The sequence below is a fragment of the Monodelphis domestica genome, chromosome 4, assembly GCF_027887165.1.
Source record: "Monodelphis domestica isolate mMonDom1 chromosome 4, mMonDom1.pri, whole genome shotgun sequence".
Lineage (NCBI taxonomy): Eukaryota > Metazoa > Chordata > Mammalia > Didelphimorphia > Didelphidae > Monodelphis > Monodelphis domestica.
The window spans coordinates 419,681,479-419,694,376 of record NC_077230.1 but is presented as its reverse complement, the minus strand read 5'-3'; the positions used below and the strand labels follow the sequence as shown (position 1 = coordinate 419,694,376).

At 57.1% G+C, this 12,898-nt stretch overlaps 2 protein-coding genes across 3 annotated transcripts; one reads left to right on the top strand and one right to left on the bottom strand.

Annotated features, from left to right (window-relative positions):
- The first annotated feature begins 241 nt into the window (after positions 1-241).
- Positions 242-2,031, top strand: B3GNT8 (UDP-GlcNAc:betaGal beta-1,3-N-acetylglucosaminyltransferase 8). The gene has a single exon (XM_001372208.4). It carries the CDS (start codon positions 674-676, stop codon positions 1,865-1,867), a length of 1,194 nt encoding a protein of 397 aa, XP_001372245.1. The 5' UTR covers positions 242-673; the 3' UTR covers positions 1,868-2,031.
- Positions 2,032-2,290: 259 nt separating this feature from the next.
- Positions 2,291-12,360, bottom strand: BCKDHA (branched chain keto acid dehydrogenase E1 subunit alpha). 2 transcript variants are annotated; one of them, XM_001372181.4, is made up of 9 exons: positions 12,226-12,360; positions 7,744-7,923; positions 7,572-7,658; positions 6,790-6,898; positions 5,101-5,262; positions 4,695-4,901; positions 3,950-4,091; positions 3,632-3,803; positions 2,291-2,775 (listed from the first exon to the last, which is right to left on the bottom strand). In XM_001372181.4, exons 1-9 carry the CDS (start codon positions 12,313-12,315, stop codon positions 2,605-2,607), a joined length of 1,320 nt encoding a protein of 439 aa, XP_001372218.1. In that variant the 5' UTR covers positions 12,316-12,360; the 3' UTR covers positions 2,291-2,604. The 2 variants fall into 2 exon arrangements, with proteins under 2 accessions (XP_001372218.1, XP_056652209.1); XM_056796231.1 differs by lacking the exon at positions 12,226-12,360 and adding an exon at positions 11,936-11,954.
- Between the last annotated feature and the right edge of the window lie 538 nt (positions 12,361-12,898).

Genomic DNA, 12,898 nt, shown 5'->3' with positions numbered 1-12,898 from the left:
GAACTCCTTCCTCTGCGCCTCCCCCCCCCCCCGCGGGGAGGGAGTGTTTGTTGACTAAGAGGAGCCTGGGGACTCCCCGAGAGGCAAACAGCCTCTATTTCCCAAGAGGGCCGGAAATTCGTTAGGTCCCGCCGGGGAGGTGAGGGGTGGGGCGCGAAGACCTGCCCGGGCTCAGCCCTGGAGGAAGGAGCTTCTCACCCCCTCGGCCTCTCTCAGCATCCTCGCGCCCTCACGTCCGTCCCTCCTCCCTCCCCGCGTGCGCCCCTGGCCGAGGCTGGCCCTTTGGGCCCTTTCCGGGCCCCTCGGGGGCCCCCCGTGTCTGGGGGCCGGGTTCCCAGCCTCCTCCCGGCCCCTGGCCCGGCCCCGGCACGCCCCGTCGTCAGTATCTCTCTCTGTCTCCTCCCAGCCCCGCCCCTGCCGCTCCCTGGCCCCTGGGGGCTCCCCGCTCCCCTCCCCTCCACACAGACTCGGGCTGGGAGGGAGGCGGCCGCGGAGGAGCCTGACCCGGGCGGAGCAGGCGGCCGGGCCGGGCCGGCCCACCCCACCCACCGTGAGTGTTGGGGGCCCAGGACGCCAGGCTCTGGGAGGAGGGAGGAGGTCCCCCGGCCTGGAGAAGGGCCCGGGTCATGGAGGTGAGGGCTGAGCGGTAGGCCCGGGCCGAGCTCCCCCTGCCATGCGCTGCTCCAAGTGTCTGCTCTGTGTCCTGGCCGGCCTCACCCTGCTGGCTCTCAAGGTTTACATCGAGTGGAGCTCGGACCCGCTCCGGCCCAAGAGGCGCGGGGAGGGCCGGGGGCCGGAGACCCTGAGCCAGCCCAGCGCCCTCCCGCCGGAGCCCTCCCTTCCTGCCAACCTTTCTGCCCGCCTGAGACAGACCGGACCCCTAGCCACCGCCTTCTGGAATCGCCAACAGAGGCAGCTGCAGGCCCTGCCCACGGGGGCCGGCTCTGCGGCAGGGGATTGCCGGACCTGGGGGGAGGCTGCGGCGGCCGAGATCCCAGACTTCTCCTCCTACCCCGAGGCTCACCGGCGCTTCCTCCTCTCGGCTGCCTGCCGAGATTACCCCCGGTGGGAGTCGGGCTCCGCGGTCCCTGGCTGCCCAGACGCCGATGCCCCCTACCTGCTGCTGGCCGTGAAGTCGTCCGCTGGCCGCTTCGGGGAGCGCCAGGCTATTCGGGAGACTTGGGGGGCGCCGGAGGATGGGGTCCGCCTCCTCTTCCTCTTGGGCTCTCCTCAGGGAGAGCTGGGCCCCGACCTGGGGCCCCTGGTGGAGTGGGAGAGCCGGCGGTACCGGGACCTGCTGTTGTGGGATTTCCTGGACGTGCCCTTCAACCGCAGCCTCCTGGACGTGCTGCTCTTGCGCTGGCTGGCCCGCCACTGTCCGCAGGTGACCTTCGTCCTCCGGGCCCAGGACGACAGCTTTGTCAACCTCCGGGCTCTGCTTGGGGTGCTTCGAGGGCTGCCGCCGGCCACTGGCCGCACCCTCTACCTGGGCCACGTCTTCGACCAGGCCCTACCCATCCGGACGCCCAAAGGGCCCTACTATGTGCCTGAAACCTTCTACGATGGGCCGTACCCGGCCTACGCCAGCGGGGGTGGCTACGTGTTTGCCGGGCGGCTGGTCCCCTGGCTGCTCCAGGCCGCCCGGCGGGTGGTCCCCTTCCCTATCGACGACGTCTACACGGGCCTCTGCTTCCAAGCCCTGGGCCTGGCGCCCCAAAACCACCCGGGCTTCCTTACCAATTGGCCCACCAGAGGCAAGCAGGATAACCCCTGCGCCCAGCAGAGCCTGGTGCTGGTCCAGCCTCGGGACCCCCAGGAGACCATTCGGCTTTGGAAGCTCATGCAACCTCCCCACGCCCATTGCTGAGGCCAGGCCAGGCCCAGGGACCCCAATCTGCAGGTTCACCCTTGGGCTCTCCCTCCATGGGCAGCCTGGACTACTGGGGAGGAAGGGAAGGTTTCTGGCCCAGGCTGGCCTCATCTGCTCCCCGGCTGTATGCAGCTTCTATTTAAAATATTCCCATCCCTTGATCTAGGCCTCCTGAGTCATTTGTTTCTCCCAAGAGTGGGGTGCAGTCAGACCCCCGGCCCCCCCCCCCTTAGAAAGGCATGGCCAAACCAGGGACCAGGGCCAGGAGTGGGAGAAGAGGGCCCTTAGGCGCCTCCAGGGACAGCCACAATCCTGCCCCTTCCTTGGCCAGGACACTCCCCTTGACGCAGCTTGAAGCCATCTTCCAGAGGCACTGCTCCCCCCCCCCCTCCCCCCCAGATAAAGGGCCGGCAGCATGGGCCAAATGCAAAGAAATCTTTATTCCACTCCCAGGGATCCAAGCACACCACGGGGGAGCCTTCTCAGCCGGGGCAGCCCCAGAGGAGCCCCAGTGCTTCTTGGCAGCAGGTGAAGGACCGTCCCAGACAGGAAGTGCTGGGGGTCAGCACTGAGGGCTCCTAAGTTGTGCTCGAGGTCAGGCTCCTAGCCTGGCCGTGGGGGAGGGGTGGCCTGTCTCAGGGAGTTCAGACAGGCAGCCCCCCACAGTTTGGGGCCCATGGGCCTCTTCAAGCTTGTTCAGAGCAGGAGGGGTGGCCCTTTCCCCGCTTCCTCCTTCACTTCTCAAAGTGGTCTAGTGGGTAGTGCTCGCCATAGGTCTGCAGGTGGCGGGCCAAGGATTCCTGCTGCTTTCGGAGCTGGGGCGGCATCTCTTGGTACACATCAGAGAAGAGGAGGCTGGGGCGGGGCTTCAGCTTTCGCTCGGCCTCCTCGAAGGCCTCCATCACCTGCTCCCCAGGAGGGAGAAGAGAAGGCAATTCACCATGCACGAAGCACCCAGTGGGTACCAGTTCAGCCCTAGGTGAGAGGGACATTCCAGTCCCACTGGCACTCTAAGGGGACACCAGGAAGCCACCAGGGCCCAGACAGGCCAAAGCAGAGTGTACACAGGGGTCGCCAGGCAAGGCAGCGTCCAGGACGGAGCCCTCCAGAAAGGGCCACAGGGGCTCAGGGTAGACCTGTCTGATCCCATAGAGGCCACCTCCCAGGGTCACGGTTTGGGGGCCAAACCCTTATTTTAGAGGTGGCTCTGCCTGAGACGGGAACTCTCCCCGGAGCTTCATGGGTACACTGTGTGTGGGAGGGGATCTGGCCTTTAAGGGCTTAACAGCTAAGGCACCAGGCCAGTCAGTGATGGGCCAACTTGCCCCTGCTGGGCCTGGATTTTTCTCCATTGAATCCACATCAGTTTGACCTCCGTAGGAACCGCGGAAGAGGGGAAGGTGTGCACGTTGGTCCGGCCCCTCTGCCCCGTCTAACCTCCCTGCCACAGGAGGAGACCCCACACCACTAGTGAGAGTTGGGGGCAGGATCTGAGCTGGGTGGCTCCCCAGGGTTACCCCCACTTCACACCGCCTCCATCCCGTCACAAAATGGGAGGTTAGAGCTAGGCAGGACCAGAGGCCAGGGCTGCTGGAAGGCCAAAGAGAAGGCACACGAAGCTTTCAGAACCCAGGCCGGTGCTCTCTGGGGGTGCAAATGGGCCCCCTCTTCCTAAGAAGCTGTGATTCTGCCCACTGGGACCTCCCCACTCCCTGGCTCTCCTGGCTGCAGCAGGCCCTCTTGGGGTCCCTGGAGTCCCACCTTCTTTCTGGACTGCTTCCTCCAGGCCTTCTCCTGCTCTTCATCCCACCACCCTCGGCTCAGCATGTAGTGGCGCAGCCGGGAGATGGGGTGGTCTTGCTTGTCCCAATAATTCACTTCGTCCACAGAGCGGTACGCAGAGCTGTCGTCACTGGTGCTGTGGTGCCCGATCCTGTAGGAGGGACAGAGCTGGGGGGAGTGAGGCTGGAGAGGACAGGGTGGTGGAGGGGCAGCCCTGGCTGGGATAAGGGGGCATCCAGAAGACGCCTGGGCAGGGTATCTGGGAGACGCCCAGCGACAGAGGGCCCTGAGCCGCACCTGTAGGTCATGGCCTCAATGAGGAAGGGCTGGTTCTCGGCCACTGCCCGCCGCCGGGCCTCCCTGGTGGCATTGTACACTGCAAAGACGTCATTGCCGTCTACCCGGATGGACATGATGCCGTAGCCAGGGCCTCGGGCCGCTGTGGAGAAGGGCCTGGTCAGCTCCAGGGGAGAACCTTCTTCCTACTATGTCCACATGGGAACCACCAAGAGCCCTGGGGATACCCCACTTCTGGCTGCCTGTCTAGCACTAAAGGCCAAAGCAGAGAAGAGGGCTTAAAGGCCACGAGGCAGCCGGGGCAAGGCACCAGCAAATATCAGCCCTGTGTGAAGGAAAAGGTCGGCCCTGTGACACACCTTTATTTGAAAACCTTTACTTTCTGTCCTAGTATCAGTTCTAAGATAGAAGAACAACAAGGACTGGGTAAATGGGGTGAAGTGACTTGTCCAGGGTCACCCCGCTGGGAAGTGTCTGAGGCCACATTGGACCCCAGATTCCCCTGACTCCAGGCCTGGTGCTCTTTCCACTGAGCCCTCCCACTGCCCCAGGAATCTACAAGGGAGGAGACGACTGTCAGAGCATAAGGGGCATCTGAAGCTCGCCTCAGCCTCCTCGGGCCAAGACAGGCTAAAACTTGGCCTAACTGGCACTCTGCACTTCTCTGCCACGTCCCACTGTGGGAGAAGCAATTCAGGACAGGGAGAAATGGAGAGGAAGGAGGGAGCCCCAAGCCATGCCATACCGATGCCATCACCCCGATACTGCTCTGAGGTGGGAGTGGAGATGGCGTAGCCGTTGTTGCGACAGAAGAAGATGATGGGGCATTCTAAGGTGGCAGCAAAGTTGAAGCCGGCGTGGGCATCACCTTCACTGGCAGCTCCTTCTCCGAAGTAGCAGATCACGGCCTGGTTGGCATTGGCCCTCTTAGCTGCATAGGCCGCTCCAACCGCTGTGGGAGAGAAGATGCAGAGGGTGAGGGTGGGTGACCTGGGACAGTCGCTGGCCAACAAGCTGGGAGGTCCCGGGGACCCAGGGTGTCTGCCCTGGGACACACTCCTCTTTCTCTGGGTACAGTCCACCATGCTTGCTAGCAATGAAGGCACACGTGGCTGCCCGCAGCCCCCACCCGCCAGCGCGGTGGCACTCACCCTGAGGGATCTGTGTGGCCAGGGGGGAGGAGATGGTAACAAAATTTCTCTCCTTGCAGCCATAGTGGACGGGCATCTGGCGCCCCTTGCCCGGGTCGCTGGAGTTGCCGTAACACTGAGACATGAACAGGTCCAGGGGGTAGCCTCGGTACATCAACACCCCTGGCAGAGAAAGAGGGCACACATCTGACCACGTCCGGGAGGCGAGGCGGGTTTGGGGCCAATACTATTCCTCTCAAGTGGTCTTTTTCTAGACTCCCTCCCTCTGGACAGACTGGGGTCCACACAGCCCTCCCTCTAGCCTCCAATCAGTCCTCCCCCTGCTACATTTCCAGCATGCTGGCTATGGAACCACACGCACACGCTTGGTGCTCAATGGCCTGTGCCGATGCCTAATAGATCCTTTCTGCTTCCTCTTGGTGGAAGGTGGTTTAGGGACTTCATTGCAGCACGGCTCTGCCTGGCCTTGGGTGTACCGGACTACTTGTACGGCACTGCCCAGGAGAGATGGACAGAAAGCCCTCTGTGCTGCTGGCCTACTAACACTGGCAAGGCTCCTTGAACACTGAGCCTGACATTAGAATACTGGCTGTCCAGATGGGAGTCCTGGACTTGCTGGGCCATCCCCACGCCTAGAATGGCGCCCTCTTCATCAGTCTTGGGAATCCTTAGTGATGTGACGTCCATCCTTCCTCTTGTTCTTTAGTCTGGCAGAGTGAATAGAGAGCCAACCTTGAACCCAGGAAGGTCTGGCTCTGACCCAACGCTCTAGGCAAAGAAGGTGCCAGCTTACAACAAGGGAAGCCCTGCCCTGCCCCTGGGTCATTCGTCAGGGCAGTGGAAAGAAGGCTTAAGAGAGGGCACCTTTTCAGCATCAACTCGGCATTCCCAGGGCCTAGTACAAGGCCTGGTTTAATGTTTGTAGAACTGAGATAAACCGAGCCCAGGAGGGGGGAGAGACCAACCCCATTTACAGGTGGGGAGAGGCCCAGAGAAGGGATTTGTTCAAGGTCACCCAGCGGTTGGGGTCAAAGCTAACACTCGGACCCAATGTTGGCTCTCCTCCATGACTCCTGGCTCCAGCCATGGCAGCAGCCATACCATACCAGGAGGGCTATTCCCTTGAGGATTCAAGCAACAGGAGCCAGATGGAGAAGGGCTCAGGCCCTAGAAGGGGGCGGATCATTGGACTTTCTTTACTACTTAAGGCTGATCAGAGGCAAGCTCAGAGTGAGTTTGCTTTCCTGAGTGCAGTGGGGGAGAGAGATGGCCCCAGTGACCGAGGAAGCTGGGTCACATCAGACTCTTGCCAAGAAGTCTGTGACACAGAAAGGCAAGCAGAGCTGCTAGGGTCCGAAGACCTCAGAGTTGGAGGGAGCTGCATGGATACTTTCTCCCCTCACCCAGGCATCCCTCTCAGACTAGAAGGATGGTGACCAGTCGGGGCTGCACTTCAGTCAGGGGAAGTGTTTCACTCTAGAAGTTCCCTGGCTCACGTAATCCTCCCCTAAATCCCTCCTGCTATGGTCCACACCCACTTCCTGTGGCTATCTGCCCTGCTGGTTCTGGCTAGATGGGCAGCTCCTCGAGCAGAGGAAGGATCATGATGGACTTGTAGACTTCCTTCTTCTGACTTCCCCCTCGATGCCCCTTCAGGCCCCAGGTCACGTGGGCAGAAGACATACATACCTGCCTCCCGGTACTGTCCAAACACCAAGTCTGTGTCATCCAAGGCAGCTGCACTGCCCACGTGGGTGCCCTCCTCTCCATAGTTGGTCATATAGAAGGAGATCCGGCCCTGCATTGAGGTGGAGAAGAAAGAGGTGAGGGCCCCCAAGTAGCAGGCTCAGCTATTGCTACCTTCAGGGATTGGCAGAGAGCCCTCAAGATCCTGCTCTTAGTCCCTCTGGTCCTCCCTTCTGGACCCTCTAAAATTCTGGGCTGCAACAAAATGACTCAGAGCCTGTCCGCAAGGAGCTTCCATTCTCTGGGCACTCAGTCCTGTAGGGGGCAGCTCACAGGGCACATTCATCCCTCAGCCTCCACAACAGTAGCCCATGAAGCCCCCTGGTTCTTGGCACACTCAGTGCTGAGAAGCCTAATCACTGATAAAAATAACACCTACCTACCTACCTACCTTCCTTCCTTCCTTCCTTCCTTTCTCTCTCTCTCTCTCTCTCTCTTTCTTTTTCTTTCTTTCTTTCTTCATCTCCTCTTTTCCTAAGCCCGGTAACAGGAGCTAAAGCAGTCTCACAGCTGTCTGCTTCCTCTGAACATCTGCATCTTGAGGCTACAGGAATCAGTCAGTCTTCCCTCCTAGAATTTTTCCCCCTTGCTCCTGGCCTCTTAGGGTTCCCATGGCTCCTTTGCCCTGCAATGGTTCTGGGGGGGTGAGGCAGGACTAGATTACTTTAGCTGGGCAGCCTCCCAAGCTTCTTCCCTCTGTCTTCCCAGGCCTGGACCAGACCCACCTGCCTCTGGGACTCATAGAGGATTCGGTCCATGGTGTTGAGAAGGGTCATACTCCTGTACAGCTTCAGCACCTGCTCCTGAGATAGCTGAGGGCAGAAAGAGGGGAAGGAGTGAGCCAGACAACTCCAGTGAAGGCTAAGGGGCCATGAGACAAGACCCCAAAGGTCTCACCTGGGGGTCCTCACTGGCATTGATGATCTGACCCTGACGATCCATTACCCGGTAGATGGGGATGCCAGAAATGACATTGGGTTTGATGAAGTCTAGCTTATCCACAAACTCGGCAGAGGCACCAGGGAACTGGGGTTTTTCATCCAGGGATGAGAACTCTTCATGCTGCCACCGTCGGGCCTGAGGCAGAGGGGAGGACAAATTTGTCAGGGGGTGGGGGCCTCTACTAACATCTCCCTCAAAAATCAGGAAAAATTACCCTGTCTTCTGCAGTTGTAAGCTCTCCTTCCTGGGAGATTTTGAGGGGAAGTTGAGTGAGCCGTCATGGATGCTGCAGAAGGGGCATCTTTCTCCACAATAAGGTGGCTATCCCTCTCTGAGGTCCCTACCAGGGCTCACCCCCCAGGCTGCAGGCATAGTCCATGTAGCCTGAATCCCATCTTAGTCCTAAAAGGTGTGAAACCCACCGGAGTTTATTGCCCAGACATATTTGGAATGCCGTCCTAGGGAATTCACTGTCAGCCCTGGCAGTGCCAAAGTGTATCTGTGGCAGAACCAGTTTTGTGATCCTTGACTGAGCCCCAGGTGTGGCAACACTGGGAAGAAGCCTGCCCTCAAGAAGCTTCTTTGGGAGTCTGGGCTCACACAACCCACTACAAGAAGAGACAAGCATTAGAAAGCTGTCTGCATTTACAGATCACTTTACACAACATGCGTGTTTGTACATGGCTGAGACCTGGTAGGAAGAACTAGATTTAGAGAGAAGCCCACTTCAGTTCTGGCTCTGCCAAGTAAGGGCAAACTCCTGTAGTTTAACAACCTTGGGAGGGAGGGAGAAGCTGTTATAGTCCCTATTTAATGAGTAAAGGAACTGAGGCAGGCAGAAGCCAAATGACTTGCCCAGGGTTACAAAGCTAGTAAATGTCCAAGGCAGAATTTAAACTCAAGACCTTCCTGACTCCAAGTCCAGGTATGTTAACCACTATCACCAGCTGCCTCATTTATTAGTAGTGTGACTTTGCTCAATCCTCAAAACTTTCTACAGATCCGTTTCCTTAAATATGAAGTTAAAGGGATGGAGTCCCATAAGGTCCTTAAGAGTGACTCAGTGGCTAGAACCCTGAACTCAAAGTCAGGAAAGCCTGAATTAAAATCCAGCCTCAGACATTTACTAGCTGTGTGATCCTAGGCAAATCACTTGAATGCTTTCTGTCTCAGTTTCCTTAACTGTAAAAAGGGAGAGTACTTCTTTACCAGAGCTGGCATAGGGAGAGCCAAATGGGAAATTTGCAAAGTGCTTTGGCCAGTGCCAAATATAAAGCAGGCACTTAACTGCTTATTTCATTGTCCACTGGGCTGCTCTCCTCTGGCCTTCTCTGTCATGCCCCCAATGCCAGGGTCCCTTTGCACCCTTAATCTCCCATTAGATTGTAAGCTCTTTGAGACTTTCCCCCCTTCATATTTGTATATACAGTGCTTAGAGTGGTGCCTGGCACATGGTAAGTACTTAATAATTTTCAAAATGGGAAGGGGGGAGAGCAAGCCCACCCCACTTCAATGAGTCCATAGGAGCCATAACTATAGGCAGCAGGCTGCCAACCAACCCTATTCTTTGTCAGCCCCAGCATCCATCCTTTGGCCAGCCAGCTCTGCACACACCAGACATCTTATGGTTGCCGAGTGCCCTTCCCTGTGCCTCTTAACACATAGCCCAAGATCTTTCTCAGGCCCTTGCCTGCATCAAACTCAGCCCAGCTATTTGGGATGGTGGCTGTGTTCTGCTATGAGCAACAATGCCAACTTGGGACCAGAGAGCATGGTCTGGCCTTTCTTTGCCTCAAACAGGTGTTCTGCAGAGAACATTTCCACCTACCAGTCAGTACATCCTTATATATTTCCAAGGCTAGGGGATGGTTCTTGGCATATCCACAGAACAGCTTTAAAGTCTGTAAAGCACTAGATATATTGTCCAAACTCATCTTTACAACGTTTTGTGAAAAAAGAGTGCTAAAAGTTTTATTAACCCCATTTTAAAGACGAGAAAACAGGCTCCGAGATCTAAGTGACTTGCCTATAATCAAGTGGAGATCAAAGACTTGATATTCTGGTGGTAACAAAAGGTATTCAGAAGATGAGAAGAAAGGTCTCAGCCACCTCCAGGAGAAATAATTAGCACTAAACAACTGGTCAGGCCAATGGAAAACTTTGGAAAAAGTACAGATATTGGGTGACCTGAGAACAGCCAAGTGGCCCTGATGCTGGTGGTGCTGATGATTATCTTTAAAGACATTGAGGTTGGGGGCCATGCCCAGGGGTGTATGGGGAACAAATAGGATTTCATAGGAGGGCCAAAATGGATTATACCACTCATCTCCTCTCTTCTTGCCCAGATGGGGGCCCAGTAAGATAAAGGGACTTGGCCAAAGTCAGGGTGATTTAGGGTAGGGTTCGTGCTAGCCAGGCAGTTTGACTCACAGGGTCCACCAGCCTAGGAAAGTCCCCAAATTACCTCCTTGCCACAGCCACCCGTTTCCCATGGATAATAGTTCTGCTCAAAAAAATGTATGTGAGAGAGAAACAGAGAAAGGAAGGGGAAGGAGAGGGAGGAAAGGAGACATAGACAGAGAGATATCAGATAAGAATTGGCCATCAAGGGGAGGTTTCTTGAGGTATAATGGAGGTGTCTTTTCTCCCTAGTTTCAGTGAGTGTGACTCACCTCCCTAAATTTGCCTAGCCCAGTCCCTTCCCCAGCTGAGGTCTGAGGTCCCCCCAGTTCTCTCCAATGCCTATCCCAAAGGCTGAGGAGAGGATTAATCCTAGTCGTTTGCATTCTTACATTGCTTTAAGGGTGACAAAGAATTGTCTTAAGTTTAAAAAGTTTACTTTACTGATTTGTGGACCTTAAAAACGCAAGTTGTGCAGCAACCCTTGAAAGGGAAGGGGGTAATTCAGAGACTTAACAGACGACACTAGGGTAGAACATTTTGCAGAGGGCCTCAGTATCCCTGTCAGAGAAACAAATGGCTCAAGGATAAAGGATCTTAAGGAGGAAAGTCCTTCCATAAGAAGGGTTCTAAAAATGATAGTTCCACAGATGGATTCTTTCTTCTAGCATAAGGGCTGCATTTTGTGACAGTCACTGTTTGAGATTTCTAAGTCCCAGGTGATTGAGGGCTTCAGTGTCCTTGGAAGACCAGGGCACAAGGCCATAAGGATGCCAGCATCTAACTTCCAGAGGCTGCCCAAGCTCAGTGGAGATAGTCAGGCCCCATTCCACTACCCCCTGAGGTGCCTGCACCCACTCAGCATAAAGACACTTCCCAAGGACTAGGGGTGCAGCTCCATTTCTATTTAACTTTCTATCTCAAAAACTGCCAGGGGAGGGATTATCTCTGCTTAACAGCCAGAGGCACTTGAGACAACTCAAACAGCAAGGGCAGGCAGCAGGACTGGAACTCAGTCCTCAGTCAGTTCCTTGCATGACTTCAGGGAGCAGGAAAGGGAAGGGCCACCAGGCTTAACTGCTCCTTTCCAGGGAAGGAGCCAAGAATCATCCATAAGATCCTAATCACCAAAGAACTGGAAGGACCAGAAAACTTCCTGGGCACGAGAGGGTTGAGAAAGAGGACTGAAGCCACCTATAAATGACCTTTCCTTGGCCAACCAGGGCCCAGCCTCCCTCCCACCCCCTTGCCCAGCCAATGGGCAGAAGGCAGGGAAGTGGCTGTTTTCAGGTCTCAGGACAAATAACAAATCCCAGCATGCCAAGGGGCAGTAGCAGGTGGAGGCCCAGGACCACTGTTTTAATAGGCCAAGGGGCTGGGGATATTAAAGGCAGTTAAGCCAGCCACTTTGGCCAGTCCAGGAGACCATCAAAGGCTGCCCCAGGAAAGCGGGCTGAAAAGTGGGGGCCTTGATTCGCTGGTTCCCAAACCAGGGCTCCCCCCTCTCTCCCCCCAAAGTAGCCAGCCTCTTCGGCCCACCCAAGAAGGAGCTTAGCAACAACAGGGAGACACTGAGACCCAGAGAGAACAAATATCTCGTCCAAGGTCACCCAAGTGAAAATGTGGGAGGATCCCAATGAGCCAGGGGCTCTGAAAGGTGTCCCCCTCCTACTCTCCCCTCACTCCTTCACCCCAGGGGTCTCAGCTCCTTCTCTAAAGCGGAATCTCCCCTTTCTTGCACTCTCACCACAGGGAGCGGGGTCTCAGCTTCCTACTTCCTTGGGGGTCTCCCCTCTGTTGCACCCGGAAGGAAGCAGGAGTCCTGGCTCGTTCCCTGCCCCCTTCCTTTTCAAAGTCCCCCTTCTCTTGCATTTTCACCCCAGCAGGTCTCAGTTCTTTCCCTCTCTAACCGGGGGTCTTCTTTCTTTTGTGCCCTAACCCTAGGGGGTCTCAGAACCTCCCTTGCTTCCTCTCACCCCCTGCCCCCGGGGAACCCGAGGCTTGGGGTCTCGCGGTCCTAGGGGCGGGCACACTCACGGATCCCGCCAATCCGCGTGCCCCGCGCCGGGCCAAGGACAGCCCCTCTCGCAGGATAAAGGCTCGCGCTACCGCTACCGCCACCGCCATCTTGACTGAAGCCGTTAACTGTCTCGCTCGGCGGCTGCCGTCTGGATTCTCTCCGGGGCGGCGAGTCCACCGCCTGAAAAGCAGTACACGCCCACAACCCTACGTGGGACAGTACAGCCTCTCGAGCCGTCGGGGAGGGCCTCCGGGGAAGACAACCCCCGCCCCGCCACTCCCCCTCTGCCCTTATCTATGGCTCCGAGGCCTCCGAAGCCGCAGCGTCTTCAGGCAGAGGCTGGGACAACCCCAGGAGAGGGGGTGGGGGGTGAGTCCTCTGAATAGCCCCGCCCCCTAACCTCGACAGGGCTGGGATTGGATCTTGGGCCATTCTGATCCCGCCTTCTCCCTTCGGTGACCAAATGGTTTACTCTGGCTGAGGGCGGGGGGCGGGGCTGAGGGAGAGTGACAAACTTGGCGCCCTCGCACCCCGATCATAGTGCATGCGCGCTCTCTCGCTGCTCAGGCTGGTCTGCTTTCGTTCACTGGAGTTGGAGTAGGTTGAAGACCACCAAAACCACGTGTCCAAACAAATAAAAGACTTGCGCGTGCGCACCAAAACATTCAGGCATGCGCCCTGTACACGCCC

Excerpts from the sequence above, each read along its gene's own strand:
- BCKDHA (XM_001372181.4), bottom strand. The coding sequence starts at position 12,315 with ATGGCGGTGGCGGTAGCGGTAGCGCGAGCCTTTATCCTGCGAGAGGGG. Across the intron at positions 5,263-6,789 it reads TGGACAGTACCGGGAGGCAG|GGGTGTTGATGTACCGAGGC; the intron begins GTATGTATGTCT and ends TTTCTCTGCCAG. Across the intron at positions 4,902-5,100 it reads GGCCACACAGATCCCTCAGG|CGGTTGGAGCGGCCTATGCA; the intron begins GTGAGTGCCACC and ends TCTCTCCCACAG.
- B3GNT8 (XM_001372208.4), top strand. The coding sequence starts at position 674 with ATGCGCTGCTCCAAGTGTCTGCTCTGTGTCCTGGCCGGCCTCACCCTG.